The sequence below is a fragment of the Mobula birostris genome, chromosome 1, assembly GCF_030028105.1.
Source record: "Mobula birostris isolate sMobBir1 chromosome 1, sMobBir1.hap1, whole genome shotgun sequence".
Taxonomy (NCBI): Eukaryota; Metazoa; Chordata; class Chondrichthyes; order Myliobatiformes; family Myliobatidae; genus Mobula; species Mobula birostris.
In genome coordinates this window covers 228268955-228296173 of record NC_092370.1, presented here as the reverse complement: position 1 = coordinate 228296173, position 27219 = coordinate 228268955, and the positions used below count along the sequence as shown (strand labels likewise).

Sequence of the window (27219 nt, the reverse complement as noted above, 5' to 3'; positions counted from 1 at the left end):
GAAGCTGAAATGGGGAATGGAAATGGAGAGAAAGAAGGGGTAGAGATTGGAGAAATTACCAGAATTTGGAAAAAAATCTATTCTATTCCTTCAGTGCTACATTGCAGGGTCACTACATCTTATGCTCTAAAGGGACCCAATACTGTAACTTCAGATTCAGGTTATAAACATGACAAAACATTACCTCTTCAACTTGTCCATCCTCTCCAACCTCTTCCTTGTCTTTCTCTTCTTCCTCATCATCATACTCATCCTCTTCATCGTCCTCGTCTTCCTCAGAGGAGGTGTCCCCGGACCCATCTACTTGCATGACTAAAGGTGGCTGTTGCTGCTGCGGCTGTTGTTGTTGCTGCTGCTGTTGTTGTACCGGGGCAGAGCTGTTGGTCTGAGCAACCTGCGCTGAAGGCGTTGCCGTAACAGTGGTCGCTTGCATTACCTGTAAAGTTCATTATTAAAACAGCCGCTTACTTTTCAGTCATTATTATTATAAATGGTTTAAAGAATTTTTTTTGGTTCAGCAAAGAGTAAATATATGAGGAGCTCTGGGTCGCTACTTGCTAGAGATTGGAAGAATGCCAGGGAATCTCATTGACACCTATCAAATATTGAAACGTCTAGATAGAGTAGACAAGGAGTGAATGTTTCCAAATATGGGAGAGTCTAAGACCAGAGGGCACAGCCTCAGAATACAAAGACATTCCTTTTAAATAGAAATGAGGGGTAATTTCTTTAGCCAGAGATGGTGAATCCGCAGAATTCATTGCCACAGATGACCATGGAGGGCAAGTCACTGGGTATATTTAAAGCAGAGGTTGATAGGTTCTTGATTGATAAGGGTGTCAAAGGTTACAGGGAGAAGGGCTGAGAGGGATAATAAATAAACCTTGCTGGAATGGAAGAGCAAATTCAATGGGCCAAACTGCGTAATTCTGCTCTTATGTCTTATGGCCTAACAAATGGATTAAAAGGTGGCATCCACCATTAAGGAACTTCACCACACAAGCCATGCTCCCATCAGGGAGGAGATCAGCAAGGATAATATATATTTTTAAATTATAATTTATAGAACGTGTTATACATTGCACTGCTGCCCCACAGCAAATTTCAAGACACATGTCAGTGATAATAAGCCTGAGCTCCGGTTCTGTTATAATAAACCCTCATGTGGCACACAGAACACACTGGCTCTCCTGTGCCTACTTTGCAGATAAACTTCAAAAAACTTCAAAGTCGCACTTAACTTCCATTCATAAACTTTTCTTCCCAGCCAATTAATGTTTTAAGGCTTTTGGTGTCAGAAGGTGAGTAAATCAGCATGGATTTCAAGGCTTTGGCATGCTTTTGCAGCCGCAGTATTTGGTTAACTGTTCCATTTCAGTTTCTAACCTCTTTGACAGTAATACCAATGAATATTAAAAGTAGGTGGCTAGATGCTCTCTTGGAGAATATCATTGCCCGTGGCGTGACGATAACTTTGTTACTTTATCAGCATAAGCCTGAATGTTATCTATGGAATTCATATCTCTAGTCCATGGCCATGTTTGAACGGAAACCACGATGAAGTATGAAGCAAAGTTGTTCAACCGTAAACCAAACTGGGCATTGGTGAGCACATTATTGGAAAGCGAGTGCCACTTGGTAGCATCAGCAAGGTTATTTTTTAGATGACTAAGAGGTAATTAGACAGAATTAATTTGTTCTGCTTCATGTGATCAGGGTATGGCTGGGTGATTTTTCATATTGCCAGGTACACGCCAACACTGTAACTGAACTGAAATTAATTGGGCTAGAGGTACAGGTAATTCTGAGGGACAGGGTTTTAGTACTGTAGCAGGGATATTGTTCGAGTCTTTACTGTATCCCAGCCATTTCTTGATATTGCATGAAGCAAGTTGAATTTGCTGAAGATTGGCTTCTGTGATAGCAGGAAACTCCCAATGAGTATACTGCTCATCTAAGCTTTTAATGAAAGGTATACCTGTGTATTTGAAGGAACTTTATTCCCTGCAACCAGGATCTGCTGGGGCTGGATAATCACTCCAGTCTGTTGAGGGATGGTTCCAGGTGGCAGTGGAGCAAGCATCTATATAGAGAGAGATTAGATCAGACTTTCCAATCCATTGTCTTAATAATAATGCAAATTAGAAGCCTTATCTTGCTAAAAAGGTAAAACAGCATTATATTTTTATTAATCTGAAGTATATCTGACTGAAACTATAAATAAGGTAGATCAATCCACAATTCCAGAACCTTGTTACTCCCTTATTTTCATGACATACTTTTGGAATTTATAGTAATTTTATTTCATTGCATTGTACTGTTGCAGCAAAACAACAAATTTCATGTCATACAAGTCAATGATAATGAATCCGATTCTGATTAACATATAGCATTACATAAATTGAGGCAAAATATGTAACTCCCCTTACATATTATACATTTACAAATAGCATTAAAAATTACAAAGATCAAAAAGAATCACAGCATAACTAAAATCAATGACAGGAATTTATTCTTCATTCAAAACCACCAAATAAAATTATCCAGTTCTTTGCTAACATGGATTGATAACTTTGTCTGCTAGGGAACTAATCAGCTGTACGAACCTGCTGTATGACAGGTGCCTGCACACTGCCAGACTGCATCTGTTGAATGACCTGTTGCTGAGTAACTGACTGGGCCAGTACAACTTGCTGGTGAGGCTGGATAAAGTAATGAGCCCCATTGGGGGTTCGTACAAACTGCAGCAGTTGCCCTGGGGAGAAACAAATATCAATATACAGGTTATACCAAGGAATTTAGTTATGACTCTCCACTTCCAATCCCTATCATAGGACCATAGAGCCAAATGTAGACCTTACTGTCTATCTTAACTTCCAAAAAAACTATCCAAATTAGTCCTACTTCCTTTCCCCTCATCTTTACAAACTTCTACACCTCTTCAAAGTGCTTCTCCTTGTCTTTCTCCAGCAGTTTATTCCAGGTGTGTTGCAAGTGCTTCAGCACAAAGGCTAACTGCAAACTAATAATATTCAGGCCCTGGTCCAGACCTATTCCTTCACATCTCACCTTCCACACAAAGTACTGCTGAGGGTTAGATGGATTAAAATCTTATTTAAGTTGCAAGGCACATTTACAAATATAGGATGACAGTTCAAAATAAAAGCACGTTTAGTTCTCAAGCAGTCATCAAACAAGGTAGTGATGGTATAAACTAGCCATCTGTGGTGTTGCTTATGATAATGGCAACACATCGCAACTCAAGAGGATGGTGAGCGTGTGGAATGAGCTGCCAGTGAAAGTAGTGAATGTGGGTTCAATTTAAGCGTTTAAGGGAATATGATTAAAAACATGGATGGGTGGGTTATGGAGGTTATGTTCAGATACAGGTTATTAGGACTAGGCAGAATAATAGCACAGCATAGACTAGATGGGCTAGAGGCCCTGTTTCTGTGCTGTAGCGCCATGGGGATCTATATGCCAATGCTACTGGTAGAACCAAACTTTAGACTAGAGTTAAATGTGCTTGCACTACTGAGGATATTCTCCATCATTTTTCTAATGACCAAAAGGTAATTAGTGCCACAATTAGTTCTATTTCCAGATCACTGATACATTCTGGTCGCGTCACTCTCCTGAAAACATGGCGTCCTTTTCTGTATTGGAAAAAGTAAACTTCAACATAAACAAAAGCCTCGTGCTTGGACCTGCTGTTACCTGTATTTGTAAGTATTGGTCCATTAGAAAGCTGGTATGGAGCTGGAACACCAGCAGGTAATGCCAGCGTTGCTGCAGCAGCAGCTGCGCTCTGCAAAAGAAATTACAAGAATTTTATTTGACTGACAAAAGTAATCAAAAGAAGAGGTCCCTTTAGACACGGTGCAGAAACAAATCAGGCTGGATTGTGGTGACATACACATTTGCACTATGGTGAAACAGGCATTTTGTAAAGTTGTAGACTTTTGCAGAATTATGCAACAAATGTCAGCAAGACCAAAGAGCTGATTATTGACTATTAGAGGAGGAAACCAGAGGTCCATGAGCCAGTCATCATCAGGGAATCAGAGGTGGAGATGTCAGTAACTTTAAATTCTTCGGTATTATCATTTCAGAGGATCTATCCTGGGTCCAGCAAGTAACTGCCTTTACGAGAGGTGATTGATAAGTTTGTGGCCTAAGGTAGAAGGAGTCAATTTTAGAAAACCTAGCACATTTATTTTTCAACATTGTCCCCTCCAACATGTACACACACAGTCCAGCGGTCATGGAGCATACGGATCCCTTCTTTGTAGAAGAGGTCCACAGCAGGGGTGATTGATAAGTTCGTGGCCTAAGGTAGAAGGAGATGGGTTATACAGCTGTCATTACATGCACGTGCAGTTCAACTCTGAGTGACTATGCAGAAAGTTTGATGTTAATAACTCATCTCCTTCTACCTTAGGGCACAAATTTATCAATCACCCCTGCTGTGGACCACTTCTGGAGGTCCAAGAAGCTGACTTCTACAAAGAAGGGATATGATGACTTGTGCCATGTGCCTGCGAGGGTAGAAATAGGATGATTTGGCAGACAAATATGCAGCTGAGGAACTGGTGCAGGGACAGGGTTTCAGGTACTTGGATCATTGGGATCTCTTCTGGGTGAGGTACGACCTGTATAAAAGGGATGGGTTGCACTTGAACCTGAGGGGGACTAATATTCTCGCAGACAGGTTTGCTAGAGGTGTTAGGGAGGGCTTAAACTAATTTGGCAGGGGGGTAGGAACTGGAATGAAGGGACTCAGAATAGGACGAATGGTAAAAAGGCAAAGCTAGCGTGCAGTCAGATGATAGGACATAACTGCAGCCAACAGGGTGATTATTTGTGCATTAGGGATACAGAATCAAAAAGGGTAGCAAACACAGTACTCAAGGTGTTACGTCTCAATGCAGGGAGTATAAGAAATAAGGCAGATGATCTTGTTGCATTTCTACAAATTGTCGGGCATGATGTGGCCATTACTGAATCATGGTCGTAGTTGGGAGCTGAATGTCCAAGATTACACATTGTATTGGAGGGATAGGAAGGTAGGTAGAGGAGGTGGCATGGCTCAGCTGGTAAAGAATAGCATCAAATCATGAGAAAGATGTGACATTGGATCAGAAGATGTTGAATCCTTGTGGGTTGAGTTAAGAAACTGCAAGGGTAAAAGGACCCTGATGGCAGTTATATACAGGCCTCCAAACAGTGGCTGGGATGTGGACCACAGATTACAGTGGAAATAGAAAAGGCATGTCAAAAGGGCCATATTATGTTAGTCATGGGAACTTTTAACATGTAGGTAGATTAGGAAAATCAGGTTGGTAATGGATCTCAGAGTGAATTTGTTGAATGCCAAAGAGGTGGCTTTTTAGAGCAATTTGTCATGGAGCCTACTAGGGGATCAGCTATACTGGATTAGGTGTTATGTAATGAACCGGAGGTGATTTGGGAACTTAAGGTAAAAGAACCCTTAGGAGGCAGTGATCACAATAAGATTGATTTCAACTTGAAATTTGATAGGGAGAAAGTAAATTCCGATGTAGCAGTATTTCAGTAAAGGAAATTACAGTGGTATGAGAGAGGAGCTGGCCAAAGTAAATTGGAAGAAGATGATGGCAGAGATGACAGCAGAGCAGTAATGGCTTGAGTTTCTGAGAAAACATGAGGAAGGTGCAGGATAGAGGTATTCCAAAAACAAAGAAATAGTTGCCTGGATTGGGGAGCATTCCCTATGAGAATAGGTTGAGTGAACTTGGCCTTTTCTCCTTGGAGCAGCAGAGGATGAGAGGTGACCTGATAGAGGTGTATAAGATGATAAGAGGCACTGATCGTGTGGATAGTCAGAGGCTTTTACCCAGGGCTGAAATGGCTAACATGAGAGGGCACAGTTTTAAGGTGCTTGGAAGTAGGTACAGAGAAGATGTCAGGGGTAAGTTGTTTTTTTTCACACCAAGAGTGGTGAATGTGTGGAATGTGCTGCCGGCAACTGTGATGGAGGCGGATACGATAGGGTCTTTTAAGAGACTCCTGGATAGATACATGGAGCTTAGAAAATAGAGGCTATGGGTAACCCTAGTAATTTCTAAAGTAAGTACATGTTCGGCACAGCATCATGGGCCAAAGGGCCTTTATTGTGCTGTAGACTTTCTATGTTTCTATTAATACCAAAGCATATTCACTTCTGTAGAGTAATGCAATTATTTTTTTTTTTTTTTTTTAGGAATAATAGTAAGATATGCAAGAGGATTTTGTTCTCCTGCTAAGAAATATTACAATCCGGAAAGCAAAACAATACAGCCAATGAAACTATATTCATGTGCAACAGTATGTGGGGCATGATAAAAATTACCCAAGAAAGCAAAGCTCTAAACAAAAACTAAAAGTAGCCCTGCACAAAATAAAATTGGGCCTTTTCCCATTGTGACAGTTAAGATGCATCATTTGTACTTAAGTTCTAATAAGTAGTAAACTGCTCACTATTCAAAATAATTTTAAAACCATTTCCCCTAAAACAAAACAAAAAATTTGAATTCCTTACAAATTTAACAGCAATACTGAAAAGCCAATGGATTTCATTCAGCAAAAGGGAGAAAACTTCAAATCTGTATTTCTTCTATAAAAAGATGTTTCCCAAAATGCAGAAGTTTTTAAATCAAGAGTAATGGTGATTTTTGAGCGGTACTGGGACTCATTTGAAAGAAGTCACCAGGATACACTCTGCAGATATTAAACAAAGTTGAAATCAACTCTCTTAGCCTTTATTCTCCCAAGAGCCAATTAGAAAAATTGGTTGATTATAATTTTATAGTAAAAAGCTAATGCAACTTTAAAAGGTAGACAACTAGGGCCATGTGCCCTCATGTGGCCATAACTAAAAGAGCATGCCAAACTAAATAATGCCCGAGTTGTGAAGACGACAGCATTCTGGCACGAGAATGCAAAAATCAGTGAAACAGAGGCACTGATGGGCAGCTTTACGCTTTCACAGAATTACTCAAAGGCCGCAGTAAAAACGAGTCAATTCCCATAAAGAAAGAAGCTCTGAGAAACTTAAGTAATCAACAAGCACATGAATGACTATAAAATATCCTGTCAGTAATCCTCCCCCATCAGGTCTTGTGGGAATTGTCTCACTAAAACCCAAACCCCTTCAGGATTAGAGATGATCAATAAAGCTGCCAAGGAACAAACAAAAGAATATTCTTACCATGCCAGTTGGATTCATGTGCTGTATTAGTTTCCCATCTTGCATAATAACCTGCGGTCCTGATTGATGAGAAGATGAGAAAACTATGGGATAAATTGTGCAAAGTGAAATACTGCAATTAGTGCAGTGGATTCCAGTTAATTGGGACACATCAGGGCCAGTACAATTTGGCCAAATTAAACAGCTGTCCCATTAAGCCGAAGTTGCATGGAAATAGTTAGAAAGGTATAAAACAGATATACTACAATTTAACTAAGTAACAAATTATGTATTTAAATGAAATACTGAATAAATTAGAATACCACCAAAGCTACTACCACACTATAAAACTGTATTAGTTCCCAATAGTTATCGGAGGTATTTACAATGATTGACTAAATGAAAATCAGAGCAAACATGTAACACAGAAAATATACTGCCTTCATACAATGCCATTGATTTTTGCATCCTCCAAATCTTGTCTTATTGTAACGTACAAGATAATTATCAATACCTTCAAAGTCTTCACAGTTCCTACTTGAAGTAGTGAAATTGTTTTATTTTCACTCCCAGCCATTTCTGGCCTCTCCAAGCCTGAATGCTTGAAACCGTAGTGAGCAAAACAATTCTGAATTGTCTTACTGTTTATTTGTCACCAATCATCAGTGACAAAAATCACTGCTTTTTGAACACAAACACATGCAAATGACGATATTTTACAAATGTTCACTCCATGTACGATGTAGTGTCTAACGGCCATACAAGAGCATGTGAATGATGCTAGTTAAAAACTGATCGGCCAGTATCCTGTCCAAATTAAGCAGCATAGTGTCCCAAATAAACAAAGGGAATCTTGGCAATTTTCTCAATTAGTTTTTGTTCTTTAAACGTTACCCCAAATCGACTGATGCCAGCATCCCCGTACTTGATTTTTTTTAAAGCATCCATTAGTCTCGTGAGACCATAGATTTGTGCCTTGGAAGGTTTCCAGGGCACAGGCCTGGGCAAGGTTGTATGGAAGAACAGCAGTTGCCCATGCTGCAAGTCTCCCCTCTCCACGCCACCGATGTTGTCCAAGGGAAGGGCACTAGGGCCGATACAGCTTGGCACCGGTGTCATCACAGAGCATCATGTGGTTAAGTGCCTTGCTCAAGGACACAACACGCTGCCTCAGCTGAGGCTCGAACTAGCGACCTTCAGATCACTAGATCAACGCCTTAACCACTTGGCCACGCACCAACACTATACTTGTAAATATGAATAATCTCCACAGCTGAGTTGTACTGGTGATCCCATTTTTTTTTCCAAAGTCCCACATACTACACTGGCAGCAGCAACAGCTGGAACTTAGTCAAAATATTGTGTCACTGAAGTAACTGCCTTGGCCGTGAACAGTTTATTAATAACTATGGAAGGTAACTGAGACTATCCCAGAAAATGGTAACAGAACATTTTACAATTACTTTTCTCCTCTCTTTCTCAAGCAGCACAGCAGTCTACAGATTACAAGGAGCAGTTTGTTCACTGGATCTTTGGCTACCCTGAGATATTACTCTCAAAAAGAGGATCAACAGAAAGGATTATGCCTTCTAATTGGCAAAAAAAAATTACTTCTACCTACAACATCCAAAATTACCAGGTGGGTTAAAGTTACCTTCATGCCTAAGCTAAAGGATGGCAATGATATTGAGCTAGGACTGTGGTATTTTTTTTAATAATAAGGATAACCATTACCAGTAGTTTAGTCTGGGAAGAGGCTAGTTCCCGTAAAGAACAAGAGAAAATATTTTCATTTAAAATTACTGTATTTCATTAAAATAATTTATCATTTATGTCATAAACCTATGAGAACCTGCAGAGACACATACAGTAAACACAAGAGTTTCTGCAGATGATGAAAATCTTGAGAGGCAAACACAAAATGCTGGAGAAGCTCAGCAAGTCAGGCAGCATCTATGGAGAGGAACAGACAGTCAACATTTGGGTTGAGACCTTTCCTTGGGGCTATCCTGATGAGGGGTCTGGGCCCAAGGCATGCATAATCTTTTAAAATTATTCAGATGCAGTACGAGATGACAGGGACAAGTTGCAGTGGTTGCATCTCTGGCACCGAGATGGGACCTTCAACTCAAAAGGGAAGGAGGGAAAAGAGGAGATCAGTAGTGATAGGGGATTCGATAGTTAGGGGGGCAGATAAGAGGTTCTGTGGAAGAGATCGAGAATCCCAGATGGTCCGCTGCCTCCCTGGTGCCAAGGTCCGCGATATCTCGGATGGAGTTCTCGGTATTCTCAAGAGGGAGGGTGAGCAGCCGGATGTCGTGGTCCATGTAGGGACCAATGACGTGGGTAGGAAGAGTGAGGAGGTCCTGAAAGGTGAGTTTAGGGAGTTAGGCACCAAGTTAAAGGACAGGACCTCCAGGATAGCAATCTCAGGATTGCTACCAGTGCCACATGCAGGCGGGTTTAAAAATAGTAAGATAGCGCAAATAAACATGTGGCTGAAGACATGGTGCACGAGGGAGGGCCTCAGATTTATAGTTTTTCCAGGGAAGGTGGGACCTGTTCCGGCGGGACGGTCTACATCTAAACTGGAGGGGAACAAATATTCTTGCAGGTAAGTTTGCTAGAGGTGCTTCGGTGGATTTAAACTAGATAGGAGGGGGGGGGAGGGGAACCAGAGTGTAGGAACAGATGTAGGGAAGAAGGAAGAAAAAGAAAATTGTAAAGTTGTTTGCACTGTTAGTGATAAACAGAGAATAAGAGATGAAAAATTTCTTAAATGCATTTATTTTAATTCTAGGAGCATTATAAGAAAGGTGGATGAGCTTAAAGCATGGATTGATACCTGGAAGTATGATGTGGTAGCTATTAGTGAAACGTGGTTCCAGGAGGGGTGTGATTGGCAACTAACTATTCCTGGAATTAATTGCTTCAGGTGTGATAGAATCGGAGGGACAAGAGGGGGAGGTGTTGCATTGCTTGTCAGAGAAAATATTACAGCAGTGCTCTGGCAGGATAGATTAGCAGATACTTGTAGTAAGCACAAGGTTGTGATTGTGGGAGATTTTAATTTTCCACACATAGACTGGGAAGCCCATACTGTAAAAGGGTTGGATGGTTTGGAGTTTGTAAAATTTGTGCAGGATAGTTATTTGCTGCAATACATAGAGGTACCAACTAGAGAAGGGGTAGTGTTGGATCTCCTGTTAGGGAATGAGATAGGTCAGGTGACGGAGATTTGTGTTGGGGAGCACTTTGGGTCCAGTGATCACAATGCTATTAGTTTCAATATAATTATGGAGAAGGATAAGTCTGGACCCAGGGTTGAGATTTTTGATTGGAGAAAGGCTAACTTTGAGGAGATGCGAAAGGATTTAGGAGTGGATTGGGACATTTGTTTTATGGGAAGAATGTAATAGAGAAATGGAGGTCATTTAAAGGTGAAATTTTGAGAGTACAAAATCTTTATGTTCCTGTTAGTTTGAAAGGAAAGGTTAAAAGTTTGAGAGAGCCATGGTTTTCAAGGGATATTGGAAACTTGGTTCAGAAAAAGAGAGATATCTACAATAAATATAGGCAGCATGGAGTAAATGAGGTGTTCGAGGAATATAAAGAATTTAAAAAGAATCTTAAGAAAGAAATTAGAAAAGCTAAAAGTAGGTGTGAGGCAAGTAATGTGAAAATAAATCCCAAGGGTTTCTACCATTATATTAATAGCAAAAGGATAGTGAGGGATAAAATTGGTCCCCTAGAGAATCAGAGTGGACAGCTATGTGTGGAGCCAAAAGAGATGAAGGAGATTCTGAACAATTTCTTTTCTTCGGTATTCACTAAGGAGAAGGATATTGAATTGTGTAAGATATGGGAAACAGGTAGGGATGTTATGGAAACTATGATGATTAAAGAAGAGGAGGTACTGGAGCTTTTAAGGAATATAAAGGTGGATAAGTCTCCGGGTCCTGACAGGATATTCCCCAGGATCTTGAGGGAAGTTAGTGTGGAAATAGCAGGGGCTCTGACAGAAATATTTCAAATGTCATTAGAAATGCACATGGTGCCGGAGGACTGGCATATTGCTCATGTTGTTCTATTGTTTAAAAAGGGTTCTAAGACTAAACCTAGCAATTATCGGCCTGTGAGTTTGACGTCAGTGGTGGGTAAATTGATGGAAAGTACTCTTAGAGATGGTATATATAATTATCTGGATAGACAGGGTCTGATTGGGAACAGTCAACATGGATTTGTGCATGGAAGGTCATGTTTGACAAATCTTATTGAATTTTTTGAAGAGGTTACTAGGAAAGTTGACGAGGGTAAAGTGGGGGATGTTGTCTATATGGACTTCAGTAAGGCCTTTGACAAGGTCCCACATGGAAGGTTGGTTAGGAAGGTTCAATCATTAGGTATTAATATTGAAGTAGTAAAATGGATTCAGCAGTGGCTAGATGGGAGACGCCAGAGAGTGGTGGTGGATAACTGTTTGTCAGATTGGAGGCCGGTGACTAGTGGTGTGCCTCAGAGATCTGTACTGAGTCCACTGTTATTTCTCATATACATTAATGATCTGGATGATGGGGTGGTAAATTGGATGAGTAAGTATGCAGATGATACTAAGATAGGTGGAGTTGTGGATAATGAAGTAGGTTTTCAAAGCTTACAGAGAGATTTAAGCCAGTTAGAAGAGTGGGCTAAAAGATGGCAGATGGAGTTTAATGCTGATAAATGTGAGGTGCTACATTTTGGTAGGACTAATCAAAATAGGACATACATGGTAAATGGTAGGGCACTGAAGAATGCAGTAGAACAGAGGGATCTAGGAATAATGTTGTATAGTTCCCTGAAGGTGGAATCTCATGTGGATAGGGTGGTGAAGAAAGCTTTTTGGTATGCTGGCCATTATAAATCAGAGCATCGATATAGGAGCTGGGATGTAATGTTGAAATTGTACAAGGCATTGGTGAGGCCAAATTTGGAGTATTGTGTACAGTTTTGGTCACCGAATTATAGGAAATCTGTCAACAAAATAGAGAGAGTACAGAGAAGATTTACTAGAATGTTACCTGGGTTTCATCACCTAAGTTACAGAGAAAGGTTGAACAAGTTGGGTCTTTATTCTTTGGAACGTAGAAGGCTGAGGGGGGACTTGATAGAGGTATTTAAAATTATGAGGGGGATAGATAAAGAGTTGACACGGATAGGCTTTTTCCATTGAGAGTGGGGGAGATTCAAACAAGAGGACATGAGTTGAGAGTTAAAGGGCAAAAGTTTAGGGGTAACTTCTTTACTCAGAGAGTGGTAGCTGTGTGGAACGAGCTTCCAGCAGAAGTGGTTGAGGCAGGTTTGATGTTGTCTTTTAAAGTTAAATTGAACAGCTATATGGACAAGAAAGGAATGGAGGGTTATGGGCTGAGTGCAGGTCGGTGGGACTAGGTGAGAGTAAGAGTTCGGCACGGACTAGACAGGCCGAGATGGCCTGTTTCCGTGCTGTAGTTGTTATATGGTTATATGGAGATAATCTTGTATGTAAGCAAACACCTTTTATGACCTCATTATCTTCCAAACCACCTTAGCATTCACTGAAGTTCTTCTGGTTGTGACAAAGAGTCAAGATATCTGCAACAATGTCGCAGAATGGCTGAGCAATAAAGAGCAATTTGTTTATGAGATATTGGTTGATATTTATCCTTTAGCAGACTACCAAGGACTTTTCTCCTTTTCTAAACAGTGTCATGGGAATTTCAAAACCAAATAAGGTGGCAGGCAGGGCCTCCATTTAATATTTCAAGCAGTAATACAGAACTCAGGATATACAAGTATTTGGATAGCCATGGACTGATTAAGGATCGTCAGCATGGCTTTGTGCATGGTAGGTCACGTTTAACCAATCTTAAAGAGTTTTTTGAGGAGTTACCAGGAAAGTGGATGAAAGCAAGGCAGTAGATGTTGTCTACATGGTCTTTAGCTAGGCATTTGACAAGGTCCCGCATGGGAGGTTGGTCAGGAAGGTTCAGTCGCTTGGCATTCAAAATGAGGTAGTAAACTGGATTAGACATTGGCTTTGTGGGAGAAGCCCATAGTACCAAGTGATAGTAGCTGGTTACCTCTCTGACTGGAGGCCTGTGACCAGTGGAGTACTAGAGATTGTAATGGGTCTGTTGTTGTTTGTCATCTACGTCAATGATCTGGATGATAATGTGTTTATCTAGATTAGCAAATTTGCAGGTGACATCAAAATTGGGCGTGCAGTTGACAGCAAGGAAAACTATTATAGACCAGCTGGAAAAATGGGCTGGAATTTAGTGCAGACAAGTGCCAGGTGTTGCATTTCAGTAGGACCAACCAGGGTAGGTCTTACATAGTGGACAGTAGGGCACTGAGGAGTGTGGTAGAACAAAGAGACCTGGGAATACAGGTCCATAATTTGTTGAAAGTGGTGTCACAGGTTGATAGGGTCATAAAGAAAGCTGTTGGCACATTGGCCTTCATAAATCAAAGTACTGAGTACAGAAGATTAGCTTTTTCCACTGACATAGGGTAGAACTACAACCAGATGTTACAGATTAAGGGTAAAAGGTGAAAAGTTTAAGGGGAACACAAGGGAAAACTTCTCCACTTTCTTAAGAGAGCGGTGAGAATGTGGAACGAGCTGCCAGCACAAGTGGTACATGCGAGTTTGATTTCAACACTTAAGTGAAGTTTGGATAGGTACATGAATGATGGAGTATGGAGGCCTATGGTCCTGGTGCAGGTCGATGGGAGCAGGCAGTTTAAATGGTTTCAGCATGAACTAGATGGACCAAAGAGCCTGTTTCTGTGCTGTACTTTTCTACGACTCCAAAACTATGCATAGGAAGTGAGTCCGGATTAGTCGTTCAGGTCCCTGAAATGTGAACCAATAATCTTCTGAACTAGAGCTGGTAAAACTACCAGCAAAGTCACAGATGGCCTGATGGAGAAAATGAGACCTTGCCTTAATAAAAGTCCATCTCGTGCACCCTCTATATTTATGCACTGTAGCATATCCCAAAATATCAAACAAGAAATACTGCAGGTATTGGAAATCCAGAATAACACATACACAAACTGCCTAAGGAATTCAGCAGGTCAGACTGCATTTATAGCGGAATGAACAGTTGATATTTCAGTCCAAGACCTGTTATCAGAACGATGAAGATCTGGGCCCGAAATGTCAACTGTTTATTGCTCTCCATGGAAGCTGCCTGACCTGCTGAGTTTCTCCAGCATTTTGTGTATGTATTACTCCTAAACTCTTAAAATTTGCTAAGTCCTCTATTAAATAAATTTTTAAATCGTGTAAGTCCAGATGAAAGTTCTTGACCCAAAACAGTAACTATCTACTTCCTTCTGTAAATACTGTCTGACCCAGTGAGTTCCTCCGGCATCTTGTGCTTTGAGCCAGTGTAACTTACCTGAATTAGCAGGGATGGTGAGCACTTGCGGTGTCTGTTGTTGCTGTTGGGCCTGATGTTGTTGTTGCTGCTGCTGTTGTTGCTGCTGCTGCTGCTGGTGGTGATGCTGCTGTTGCTGTTGCTGCTGTGCCTGAATTAAAATCTGTTGTTCCTCTGAGTGGAATCCATCCACAGCCTTCGACTGCATCAGCTTGCTCTCCCATAGCTGAAATGATTGAAATAAAAAGGAAAAGCTAACATGGAAGTCTTAGAGGGAAAAAAAAGTCAATTGGGAAAGATACATTTTACAATAAATAATTAAATCGGTTGAAAGTCACTTTTAAACTTTGTCCAAATTTTCTACTAGATTTTAAAATATCACTGCCATGTTTGACCCAAGCAGAATTCTGTGGCAGTTTCTGGAAACAAATAGTATAATTTTACAAAGCAGGTCCTTCAGATACCGTCAGTGTTCATATTTTATTATAGCAGTTTCAAGTTACAATGTGAAGTTTTGTTAAATTCAGTTTAGCTGATGTAATTGTAAGAAACTTAAGGCCACAGTAAAACACTTGAAAAGAAATGTGATAAGGGCAGAGATGGCAAAGAGAAGGATCCAGACAGGGGTGAATGAATAGTTTAAAATACTCTTAATCGGTGCCATTGGGAAGATGAGATAATAATGAACATTATATACTTTGCAATAGATCTGAACATGGATGGGCTATAAATACAGGGAGAAGAATGTGATAGATATTCACTATCCTGGGCCAGAGTGTGGCCTTGCTTTTTGCGAACTTAGCTTTGTAAACATAGCAGATGACACTTCTAAAGATCAGTGTTTTTGAATAAGCTGAAGTTCCAACTAATGTTCTTTGTTTAGCATCCAATCATAAACTGGAACCAATCTTCAATTCTTAATGTAAATGGCAAACAGTAATCAGTTTGAAGTTTAAAAAAAAACACAGCTTTGCAAACAAGCACTTTTTATAGGGCAAGGTGTTGGTTCACAGCACCTGGACTGACTTTTGAAGAGGTACAGTATAAGACAAGATGATATATTTAATTGGGCTTGTTTCAAGCAGACACACTGGCTAAGTTGTTTAGTATAAGGAAGCTTGCAAACTAGAAGGATATTATCATCTAGCATATCAATAGCTGATCTATTAAAAAGTTGTAAGGTTTATATACTCAGAGTCAACATCACAACATTAATTGTGGGTGCTTGGGAACGCTGCCTCCAAAAGTTTTTACACCACTTGTGTTAATAGGTATCTGCAAAAAAATCACGTTAAAATCACACAAGTGGCAAAGAAACTGTGTAAATCAAGAACACAGTTCAGGCTTATTAGGAATGGGGTACAGAACATCAAGTAGCATGACAGAAACATGGAGAGAATTAGAATTTATTTCTCTGCCTTCAATTTCTACGACGGACGACTGATTCGACTACGGCTTGATGGTGTGTCTACTTACCTTATAATCAGAATCAGGCTTATTTACACCGGCATGTGTTATGAAATTTGTTAACTTAGCAGCAGCAGTACAATGCAATACATAATAATATCGAAGGAAAATAAATAATCAAGTAAATCAATTAAGGTATATATATGCACATTGAATAGATTAAAAATAGTGCAAAAACAAATATTTTTAAAAATGTACTTCTGATTTACAAATCTTTTGTTTTAGATGTGATTTGTAATTTGGAAATCTTTTACAAAATAAAAATTCTCTGTATGTTCTAAGAATGTTGTTTGAATTTAAACCTGTATTACTGAAAATAAATGAACTGTGTTTTAAACTTCTTTGTTAGTTGGAAGTATCTTCTTGGTAGGGAGGGGGAATCCAGCTCAAATGGTGAGTATTGGCAGCTAAACTCGTTGTGGAAGTTAAACAGGGAAGTGAACTAGACTTTGAAGATTGGGTAGTTACAGTATAAACTCCCTTTAGTGAGGATACCTGTAGCTACCTATACTGGATAGGGCTTAATGTCTTTGTTTGAGTTTTGAATTTCATGGTCAGCAATCTCAATACCATCACAGGAAATGGTGTCTTAAATAATACCAGTACCATAATCATTTCCTTACAGCAGAGAATTCTAAGGAAGAAAGACCCTATTCAAAGATTATGACTTCCTGTTTGGAGATTCAAAGGGATATGTTAAACACTTCATACGGAATCCATTTTTAAAGGTTAACATTTAATTGACTATTTTTCAGAACTATGAGCTTAGAAAACATATTCTCCCTGTTAGTCTGGGTTCATGCATTTTGAGGTGGATAACTAGGATGGATCACAGAAATTCATACTCAATCTTTACATTACAACAGAAAAGGAAATCAGAAATTATGTAGTCTGGCAGTCCCATTGGCTGACCACTGTGCATTTCTCCAATGCAGCATAGGGTAAATTACAAGCAGCCAAATCAATATATACTAAATTAAAATCAATACAATGGAAATCTGAGCATATGGATACCAATTACAGTGCACTTCAGAACACAAATGAAGGCTAGCTCATCAACAACCTCAACATCAATAAGAATCAGAATCAGGTTTAATATCACAGGGTATATGTCATGAAATTTGTTGTTCTGTGGCAGCAGTACATTGCAATACATAAAAAAATCTATAAATTACAATATTTATAGGAAGAAGTCAAATAAATAGTGCAAAAAGAGAGCAAAAAAAAAGAAGTGTTTTCATGGGGTCATTGCCAACTTAGAAATGTGATGGTGGAGGGCAAGAAGCTGCTCCTGAAACGCTGAGTGTGTCTTCAGGCTCTTGTACTGCCACCTGGATGGTAGCAATGAGAAGAGGGCATGTTCTGGCTGATGAGGGTCCTTAATGATTGGGTGCTGCCTTTTTGAGTCCTTCTCTGGTGTGAACAGCAAATCATAAGATATAGAGCAGAATTAGGCCATTCGGCCCATCAAATCTGATCCTCCATTCCATCCTGGCTGATTCATTATCCCACTCAAACCTATTATCCTGCCTTTGCTTTGTAACCCTTGACACCTTGTATTATATCTTACGTCTGTCCCGTGTTATATCTATCCACAGTCAGCCATATGTCATCTATCAGATGTACACCAATGTAATATATTACAGAGCATGATTTATATCAAAATTCCTACTTCGATCCATTTTCTTTTTTCTCTATCAAATTGTGAAGGTGTAAACCAGACTAGGAGAACAGTATCACAAGTAATTTGTGGCCCTCTGCATGAAAAGCAGTCAATGGATTGGCTTTCATCCAGAGAATCTGGTTCCAAGCACTGTACAAGTCTGGGTAGGTATAAAAGCAGACATGCCCTCTGCCAATATGGCAATCTCATTTGTAAAGGTTGTGGTATAACTTCTGTGGGAAATGGAAATAGTGTTGTGTAGTGCACTTCAAGTTATAACAGTGGCATATTCTATTCAGAAAATGGAAAAACATTTCATTTGCATCATCTATACCACAACTGTATTCCCATAATTGCAAGCAGGTTGTCCCTAATAACATATCTAGCTTTGACAAAAATAAATTACTGACATTTAAATACTACTGTTGAGATTAACCACAGCAAGATTAGAAATACCAGTGGCCATAATTTGAGTTAGACTACACTGCAAAGCCAGCTGGTGGCGCAGTGACATCAGCACCAGACTCCGGAGCGAAGGTTCCCGAGTTCAAATCTATTCGGGCGGCTCCTGGGCGCGCTTTCCATCCGTGCCGGGTTGAACGTCAAGTTCGCAACTCAGCCTCGTAAAAAAAAAAACTGCGCTGTGAGAAGGACGTGGGGGACCACTCACAGAATCTTTCTTCCAAGACAACCACTTGAAAAAGTGGTCGCCGAGGCTCTGGCAAAGTATGGCACACAACAAAAAACACTGCAAAGCTATTTTTCAAGAGCCACATCAAAAATCCTAAACATGTTGACTCGTGAAAGGTTAATGGAAATGACACAGGTCTAATAAAGCTACCAAATCTTCTGGGGGAAGAACATCAACTAGAAAGAATATACATAAGACGAAAGCATCAACAGATCAGGCAACATCTGTAGAGAAACACAGTTAACAGTTTAGGTCAACATTCTCATCAGAACTGGAAGTTAGAATAAAGAAGTTTTAAGCAAAAGAAGGGGGAGAGAAAGAAAGAATAGATGCTCAGATAGGTGTAATGCTGAGGGGTCATGCAGACAAGAAATAAAAAGTCAGCATAATAAAAAGTGCTAGTGGAAGTAGCAGGATCAGAGTAATCACCTAAAGTTTTGAATTAGAAGCTATATTCAGGAGACTGTAATGTGCCTGGTCAAAAGGCTGCTCTTTGGCATTATGTTGAACTGGTACAGCAAAGGAATCAAGGCCAGAGAGACATAATGAAGCCAAGAACTAAAGTGAAAAGTGTTTTGAAGCTTGGGGTTACTCAATCTGCATTTGGTCCCTCCAATGGAGCATAGCCTAAACTATAAGTAACCAATCCAATATATACTAAATTGAAAGCAATACAAGTAAACTGCTGTTTCCCCCACAGGGAATGAGGAGTGAGGAAGTTAAAATTGCAACTCCTGTCATGCACGGGACTACAATGAAGGAGAAACATGTGTTGCCTGTGATGAAAGAGCAAACCAGAGGAGAGAACAGTCCTTACGTGTCCCTCTTATTCACCATTTGCCATGGCTGAGAAATGCCTGTGGGCAAGCACCCAAAAGCTCCTTCCATTACTCTACATAGATGAGCAAAGACCTGAACATGAAATCATTTTCTTAATCATGTTACAATTCGGCTGGGATGAAGAAGGGGAAGAGGGGGGAGATGAGGAGGATGAGGAGGAGGAGGATGAGGAGGAGGAGGAGGATGAGGATGAGGAGGAGGATGAGGAGGAGGATGAGGAGGAGGATGAGGAGGATGAGGATGAGGATGAGGATGAGGATGAGGATGAGGAGGAGGAGGAGGAGGAGGAGGAGGAGGAGGAGGAGGAGGATGAGGAGGAGGATGAGGATGAGGATGAGGATGAGGATGAGGATGAGGATGAGGATGAGGATGAGGAGGATGAGGATGAGGATGAGGATGAGGATGAGGATGAGGATGAGGATGAGGATGAGGATGAGGATGAGGATGAGGATGAGGATGAGGATGAGGATGAGGATGAGGATGAGGATGAGGATGAGGATGAGGATGAGGATGAGGATGAGGATGAGGAGGAGGATGAGGAGGAGGATGAGGAGGAGGAGGATGAGGAGGAGGAGGATGAGGAGGAGGAGGATGAGGAGGAGGAGGATGAGGATGAGGATGAGGATGAGGATGAGGATGAGGATGAGGATGAGGATGAGGATGAGGATGAGGATGAGGATGAGGATGAGGATGAGGATGAGGATGAGGATGAGGATGAGGATGAGGATGAGGATGAGGATGAGGATGAGGATGAGGATGAGGAGGAGGATGAGGAGGAGGAGGAGGAGGAGGAGGAGGAGGAGGAGGAGGAGGAGGAGGAGGAGGAGGAGGAGGAGGAGGAGGAGGAGGAGGAGGAGGAGGAGGAGGAGGAGGAGGAGGAGGAGGAGGAGGAGGAGGAGGAGGAGGAGGAGGAGGAGGAGGAGGAGGAGGAGGAGGAGGAGGAGGAGGAGGAGGAGGAGGAGGAGGAGGAGGAGGAGGAGGAGGAGGAGGAGGAGGAGGAGGAGGAGGAGGAGGAGGAGGAGGAGGAGGAGGAGGAGGAGGAGGAGGAGGAGGAGGAGGAGGAGGAGGAGGAGGAGGAGGAGGAGGAGGAGGAGGAGGAGGAGGAGGAGGAGGAGGAGGAGGAGGAGGAGGAGGAGGAGGAGGAGGAGGAGGAGGAGGAGGAGGAGGAGGAGGAGGAGGAGGAGGAGGAGGAGGAGGAGGAGGAGGAGGAGGAGGAGGAGGAGGAGGAGGAGGAGGAGGAGGAGGAGGAGGAGGAGGAGGACTTCTCCGACTGGAGTCATCTGGACGCCGTCGTGACAGAGTTTTTTTTTAAAGCAGGCTTTATTTTTATGAGGCCGAGTTGCTAGCTCGACGCTCAACCCAGCACGGATGGGATGCGTGTAAGGGAGTCGGCGGATTTGAACTCGGGAGCCTGCGCTCCAAAGTCTGGCACTGATGCCACTACGCCACCAGCCGGCAAAGGTATTAAGTAATGCCAGAAAAAAAAGTGAGCACCCATGGGACTAGGAGCGAAACCTAATTTTATGACTACTTAAATTTCAAGTTATTTTTATTACCACTTGCCTACTTCTTAATGGAAAGATCCCCACCGATGTTTATACTAGGAAGAACAAACCTCAGCTGAGTTTGTTGCTAAACCATTAGATGCTCTTACAATCCTCAATGGAGCCACAACACTGTTGCAACCAAATAAACCCAAATAATTGCACAGGCTTTGTAATTATTGCAGTGGAAGTGAAATAATATTGCTGACACTTTTTTCTTGTTTGTATCCTTGAATATAATTGTGAACCTAAATTACATTATAGCAGAAAAGAATATCACTTAAAATCTTGTAGAACCCAAAAAGAAAAAATACAAACATAATTGCAAGAAAATTGCATTATTGATGGCTAAATCAATCACTCATTTAGAATTATGGAAGGTAAACTTGAATTGCTTTGCAAAGACAATTTCCTACCTGACCAATAAAAAATTCAAATCAGAGCATCAATTTCATGTAATTCTTGTGTTTAATTAGCCAAAGCTGCAATGTCAAAATAATGCTGCCAAGATGAGAGAACTGATTATCACCAAGATGCAAATCAGGTTAAACTTTCATAGCATGTTCACTTTTCTATCCTAGTTTTACTCTGAAACGGGCATTGTTTTTTTAAATAAAAAACCTACCGTCTTTAATTCTATTAGAACTTGCTCATCCACTCCTTCATCGAGGAACTGTTCCCGCACATCATTAATTACGTCTTCAATCACTGATCTGTAGAGTTTAGGCTAAAGAAACAAAGCAAAATAAACAAGAGATTAAAGAGTTCATACTTTTGGTTATGGATATTACAGTGCTACTGAAATTAATTGGATGTTTTTCTAAAATATGTACTGTATGTTTTTCAAGATAACAGGATTTGCCACAGAGCAGTGGAGTGAATTATTAACAGATGAATAAGCCATACAAAGATAAACAAACACTTAGTAATAAAAGGAAAACTTTGCATAGCTTCTACCTCCAAGGACCTTTGAAAATTCATCTTTCTCAGCAAATTTCAAAATTGAAAGAAAATATCTTTCACTAGTTGGCTTCTTAAGCATTCAAAAGCCACCAGGACAGTGTAGTATTTATATTATCAATGAGCTTTTTGGTGTTCCTAGATGCAGTATAAGTTAGCATTCTGTACTGAAGTCTTCATCACCAACAGATAGCCATTGACAACACCTTTTGTCAGTTTTTCCCTGAAGATGTTAGGTATATGATTCCCTGTAAAGCACCCATCTCTATGGTATCTATAAAATGACAGTGCTTTGAGAGTATGGCTGGATTCATGATTATTAACAGGCCATTTAAACAACTAAAGGTGAAGCAGTTTCATTCAAAGCTAATGTCTACATATACTAAGACATTTCCAATAGGACTTACAGAATAGTACTGTATCTACAAATAGAGCAGAGCGCCGATTTATCTACCCAACCACATCTCAGAGTTACTACATCTAAATGTAACAGCACCATCGTCTTTAAGCCAAATATAATTGATCTATTTGACTTACAGCAAGTACTAATGTTTGCCCATGTCCCACAACTGCACATCTACCACTCAAACTCTTCACATAAAATGAAAATTAATGTGGCTGTCATGCTATATATGGATACATTGTGAATAAATTATTTAGAATCCTAGTTTATTAGGTAGTTTATTTGTTTTATTAGCTTGATACATCAGAAAGCTATTGCAAGTAACATTTTAAATTATCCTGAACTCTCTTGAGATTTGCTTCCCTCAATGCCATTCTCTGCTGTCAATTAAAAATGCTGGAGCAACTCAGAGGGTCAGGCAACATCAATGCGAACACTGAACAGTACATCACAGTGCCTTCAGCCCACAATGTTGTGCTGTACTGTTCAATGTTCGCCTTTGATGTTGCCTGACCCACGGATTACTCTAAAGTCAATCTAATGCTTCCATTCCAAACTGTCCTCCATTTTCTTGTAAATCTCTCAAGTCCCTTATATGTCTCTAATATACCTGTCTTCATCACCACCCTTGGCAGTACGTTCCACGCACCCACCACTCTCTCCATTAAAAAAAACCCTCTGACATCCTTCAATTTCCTTCAATCACCTTAAAATCATGCCTTCCCAGGCAGTCGTCCTTCAAAATGCTACTCAAGTTCTTCCAACATTTTATGTGTTACTAAAGATTTCCATCAGTCCTTCTTGAGATTCTATGTCTGTTTACATTCATGATGGCTCACTATCCTGCACTGAGTTTTGCACTGATCCTTGATTCATGCTCAGCTGCTGCAATTGTCCAGAGATGGAGATTTCTACCGACTTACTACAAAACCAGAAGGCTTTTCTAGGAACTCCATATTGTCCACCCTGATGGGTGAAGTCTTTCATTGATTCTATCATGGTTTATGGATTTACTGAGTGTGCCTGCAAGAAAATGCACCTCTGGATTTTATATGCTGACATATGTACCTTGATGAAACATTGGACATAGGCACATTATAGGCCCTTCGGCCCACAATGTTGTACCAACCATGTAACCTACTCAAGATGTACTGATAATAAATTTACTTTGAACTTCTGAATTTATGGATACATCGTGATCCTCCAGGCAGCCAACAGCTGAAAGGGTGTTGAAGTGTTAACCATAAACAAAGAATGCCATTGATATGGGGAAGAAAATCAGATGAATGGGGTTCATTGTTAATTTCGATTAAATAGATTGAAAAAAAATAGCAGTAATTGTACAATGTACTTTTATGCCCACGCTGAGCCAGACTTTTAAGAGTCCTGAAGAGGTGACCACAAGACAAAAAAGACATAGGAGAAAAATCAGGACATTCAGCCTATTGAGTATGCTACAACATTCCATCATCGCTGAATTATTACCTCTCTGAATCCCATTCTCCCACCTTTTCCCCGTAACCTTTGACATCCTTACCTCCGCTTTAAATATACCCACAGCCATCTGTGGCAATGAATTCTATAGATTCACCACCCCCGGCTAAAGAAATTCCTCATCTGTTCTAAAGAGACATCCCTCTATTATGAGGTTGTGTCCTTTGCTCCTAGACTCACCCACTATATGGAACATTCACTATCTGGGCTTTTTGATATTCGATAGGTTTCAATGAAATTACCCTCAGTCTTCTAAAACTCCAGGAAGTAGAGGCCCAGAGCCATCAAACACTGTTCATATGATAACCCTTTCATTCCCAGAATCATTCTCATGAACCTCTACTGGACCTGTTCCAATACTAGCACATCTTTAATGAGGTAAGGAGCCCAAAACTGCTCACAATACTCTACCCACAAGGATTCTACATCTTCTGATCCTACGTCACATCTTTTTAATAATTTAGTTTCATTTTTTTTTAAACCAACAGAGAAACAGCACTCCCTCTACCTACCTGCCTGTCCTTTCGATAAAACATGCATCTTTGTACATTAACCTATGATCTTCTTTCAGCCACGATTCAGTGATGCCCACATTGTACCTACCAATCTCTAACTGTGCTACAAGATCATCTACCTTATTCCGTATAGTGTGCATTCAAGTATAATACCTTCAGTGTTGTATTCATCACTTTTTGATTTTGCCCCCACATTATACTTCAACTCATCCCAATAACTGCAATTTTGCTCTTTCATCTGCTTATCTTCCTCACAGTCAAATAACACACTGCACCTACCTGTATACCAACTGCCCCACTCTTGGCCCGATCAACTCCAGTTCCCATCCCCCTGCCAGGTTCACGAGAATCATCCCAGGAATGGAAGGTCTAATGTATGAGAAACATTTGATGTTCTCTACTCACTGGAGTTTAGAAGAATGAGGGGAATCTCACTGAAAACTATCGAATATTGAAAAGCCTAAATAGAGGAGACAGATGCTTCCTATCCTGAAGGAGTCTAGGACCAGAAGGTACAGCCTCAGAATAGAAGGACATTCCTTTAGAACAGAGATGAGGAGGAATTTCTTTTGCCAGTGGATTGTGAATCTGTGGAATTCGTTGCCAAGGACAGCTATGGAGGCCAAGTAATTGAAAGCGAACGTTATCAGATTCATGATTAATAAAGGCGTCATAGAGGTTGTGGGTTGGGGGGGGGGGGGGGAGATAAAAAATGAGACATAATGAATGGTGCAGACTCAATGGGTCATATGGCCCACTGCTGCTACTATGTCTTATTGTCAAACTGCTGGAGAAATTCAATGGGTCAAGAAGCATCACTATTTTGGAATCCCAATGCAGGGTCTTGACCTGAAACGTTGACAATTCTTTTCCTCACACAGATGCTACTCAATGCTTTAAGATCCTCCGCAATGTAGTATTTTTTAAACTGTCATGCCTCGATTAGTTTTGGTTCAAGTAATCAGCTGCCAATTAACATTTTAAATACCTGAACTTTCACAAAAGATGAAGACACAAGGAGAATTTGATGATGTGATTCCATCTATTGATAGGAAGTCAGTACTACAACAAGTTAATGAGAAAGCTAACAGGCCAAGGTAAGGATACATAAGCATCAATGGACACTACAGCATAGTAATTTCCCCAACCTATTCCTGTGTCATTAAAAATTTACTTCCCTTAAACATCTACCCAAATTTCCCTTGAAATCAGGGATCACTTCACCACCCTCAAAGGCAACAAGTTCCAGATCATTACCATTTGCAGCATTTAAGAGGTTCTTCCTCAAATTCCTCTTCCACACCTTGCCCAAAACCTTAAATCTGTGGCCCTAGATCCCGTATCGTCAGCTAATAGGAACAGGTTTTCTTTGCATACCTCATCTAAATGTGATTACGCTGGAGAGGCTGCAGAAACAAATTCACAGAAACAGAATGTTGCCAGCAATGGAGGGTTTCAAAGTACATTATCAAAATATGTATACTGTACACAACCTTGAAATCCGTCTCCTTGTAGGCAGTCACAAAACAAAGAAACCCAATAGAGCCCATTAAAAAAGACCATCAAACACCCAATGTACAAAAAAAAATTGTGCAAATAATAAAAGTAAGCAAATAACATTCAAAACTGAAGTTCACAGAAGTGAGTCGACAGCCAGGAAACCAGTCACAGCTATTGCAGAAGCCCATCAGTTGCAGCCCACAGCCTCAGTTCAGCGCAGAAATGAGTGAACTTCGTAGAGCAGTGAGCTAAACACAGGCCCGTCCCTCTCCTCCACCCTCAACATCCTGGCCCAGCACCTAGATCAGCCAAACCTCAGGTCATTACTCACTCTCAGATCCAGACCCTGCCACTTTGATATGTTCTTGGGCCTAGGCCATGCTGCCTCGGTTCGGCCCGTACCCAATCTACCCCGGTGCTTAAATCAGCTATGAGGAGAGATTGAAAAGGTCAGAGCTGTTTTCCTGGAGCACAGTAGGCTGAGGGGTGACCTTATGAAGGGTCAGAAAATTATGACAGGCATAGGTAGAGTAGATAGCTACTGTCTTTTATCCTCAGTCAGGGAAGACTCAAGTGAGTAGTTTTAAGGTGAGACAGGGAAGATTTAAAGGGGATCTGTTGGGCAAATTTTTCACATAGGAGGTGGTGATTATATTGAACAAGCTCCAAGAGGACGGTACAATTATAATGTTTGAAACACATTTGGATAATGCTGAGGAAAGGTATGAGCCAAATCCAAGCAAATGGGATTAGCATATACAAGCATGGATAAACTAAAATATAGAACGGTATGGTACAGTACAGGGCCTTCAGCCCACAATATTGTGCTAACCTACAGAAACCTACTCCACTATCAATCTAACCTTTTCATCCCACATAGCCCTCCATTTTTTCCTTTCATCCATGTGCCTATCTAAGAGTCTCTTAAATGCCCCCAACGCTGGGTTTCCCAACCTTTTTTTAATGCCATGAACCGATACCATTAAGCAAGGGGTCCATGGAATGTTAAATTTCCTCTGCACCCTCTCTAAAGCTTCTACATCTTTTCTAAAATGGGAACAGAACTGAACATAATTCTCCAAGTGTAGTCTAACCAGGGTTTTAGAGAGTGGCAGCATTACCTCATGAATTTTGAACTCAATCCCCTGATAATGAAAGCCAACATGCTATGTACCTTCTTAACCACCCTAACAACTTGTGTAGCAACTATGGACCTGGGAGCATATGTTCCTCCACACTGCTAAGAATCCAGCCATTAACTTTCTACTCCACCTTCAAGTTTGATTGTCCAAAGTGCATCATTTCACATTTTTTTTGGGATTGAACTCCATCTGCCACTTTCCTTGCCGATCTCTGCATTCCGTCTATATCTTATTGTAACCCATGACAATTTTTTATACTATCGACACCTCCAAACTTTGTGTCATCTGCAAACTGACTAACCCACTCCTCTACTTACCCATCCAAGGCATTTACAAAAATTACAGGGGTTCCAGAACAGATTAACATGGAACACCACTAGTCAG

General features: G+C 40.7%; 1 protein-coding gene across 5 annotated transcripts in view; it reads right to left on the bottom strand.

The window, feature by feature from the left end:
- Window positions 1–27219, bottom strand: part of gtf2a1 (general transcription factor IIA, 1) — a 72719-nt gene that overhangs the window by 12096 nt on the left and 33404 nt on the right. For 4 of the 5 annotated variants that reach the window (XM_072273126.1, XM_072273136.1, XM_072273112.1 and 1 more), the window contains exons 2-8: window positions 21447–21548; window positions 14638–14842; window positions 7229–7311; window positions 3718–3808; window positions 2607–2755; window positions 1979–2083; window positions 185–436 (exon numbers count right to left, since the gene is read on the bottom strand). In XM_072273126.1, coding sequence (XP_072129227.1) covers window positions 185–436; window positions 1979–2083; window positions 2607–2755; window positions 3718–3808; window positions 7229–7311; window positions 14638–14824 — 867 coding nt within the window. In that variant the 5' untranslated portion in view covers window positions 14825–14842; window positions 21447–21548. The remainder of the gene's footprint in view (window positions 1–184; window positions 437–1978; window positions 2084–2606; window positions 2756–3717; window positions 3809–7228; window positions 7312–14637; window positions 14843–21446; window positions 21549–27219) is intronic. The other variant, XM_072273119.1, reaches the window with a different exon arrangement.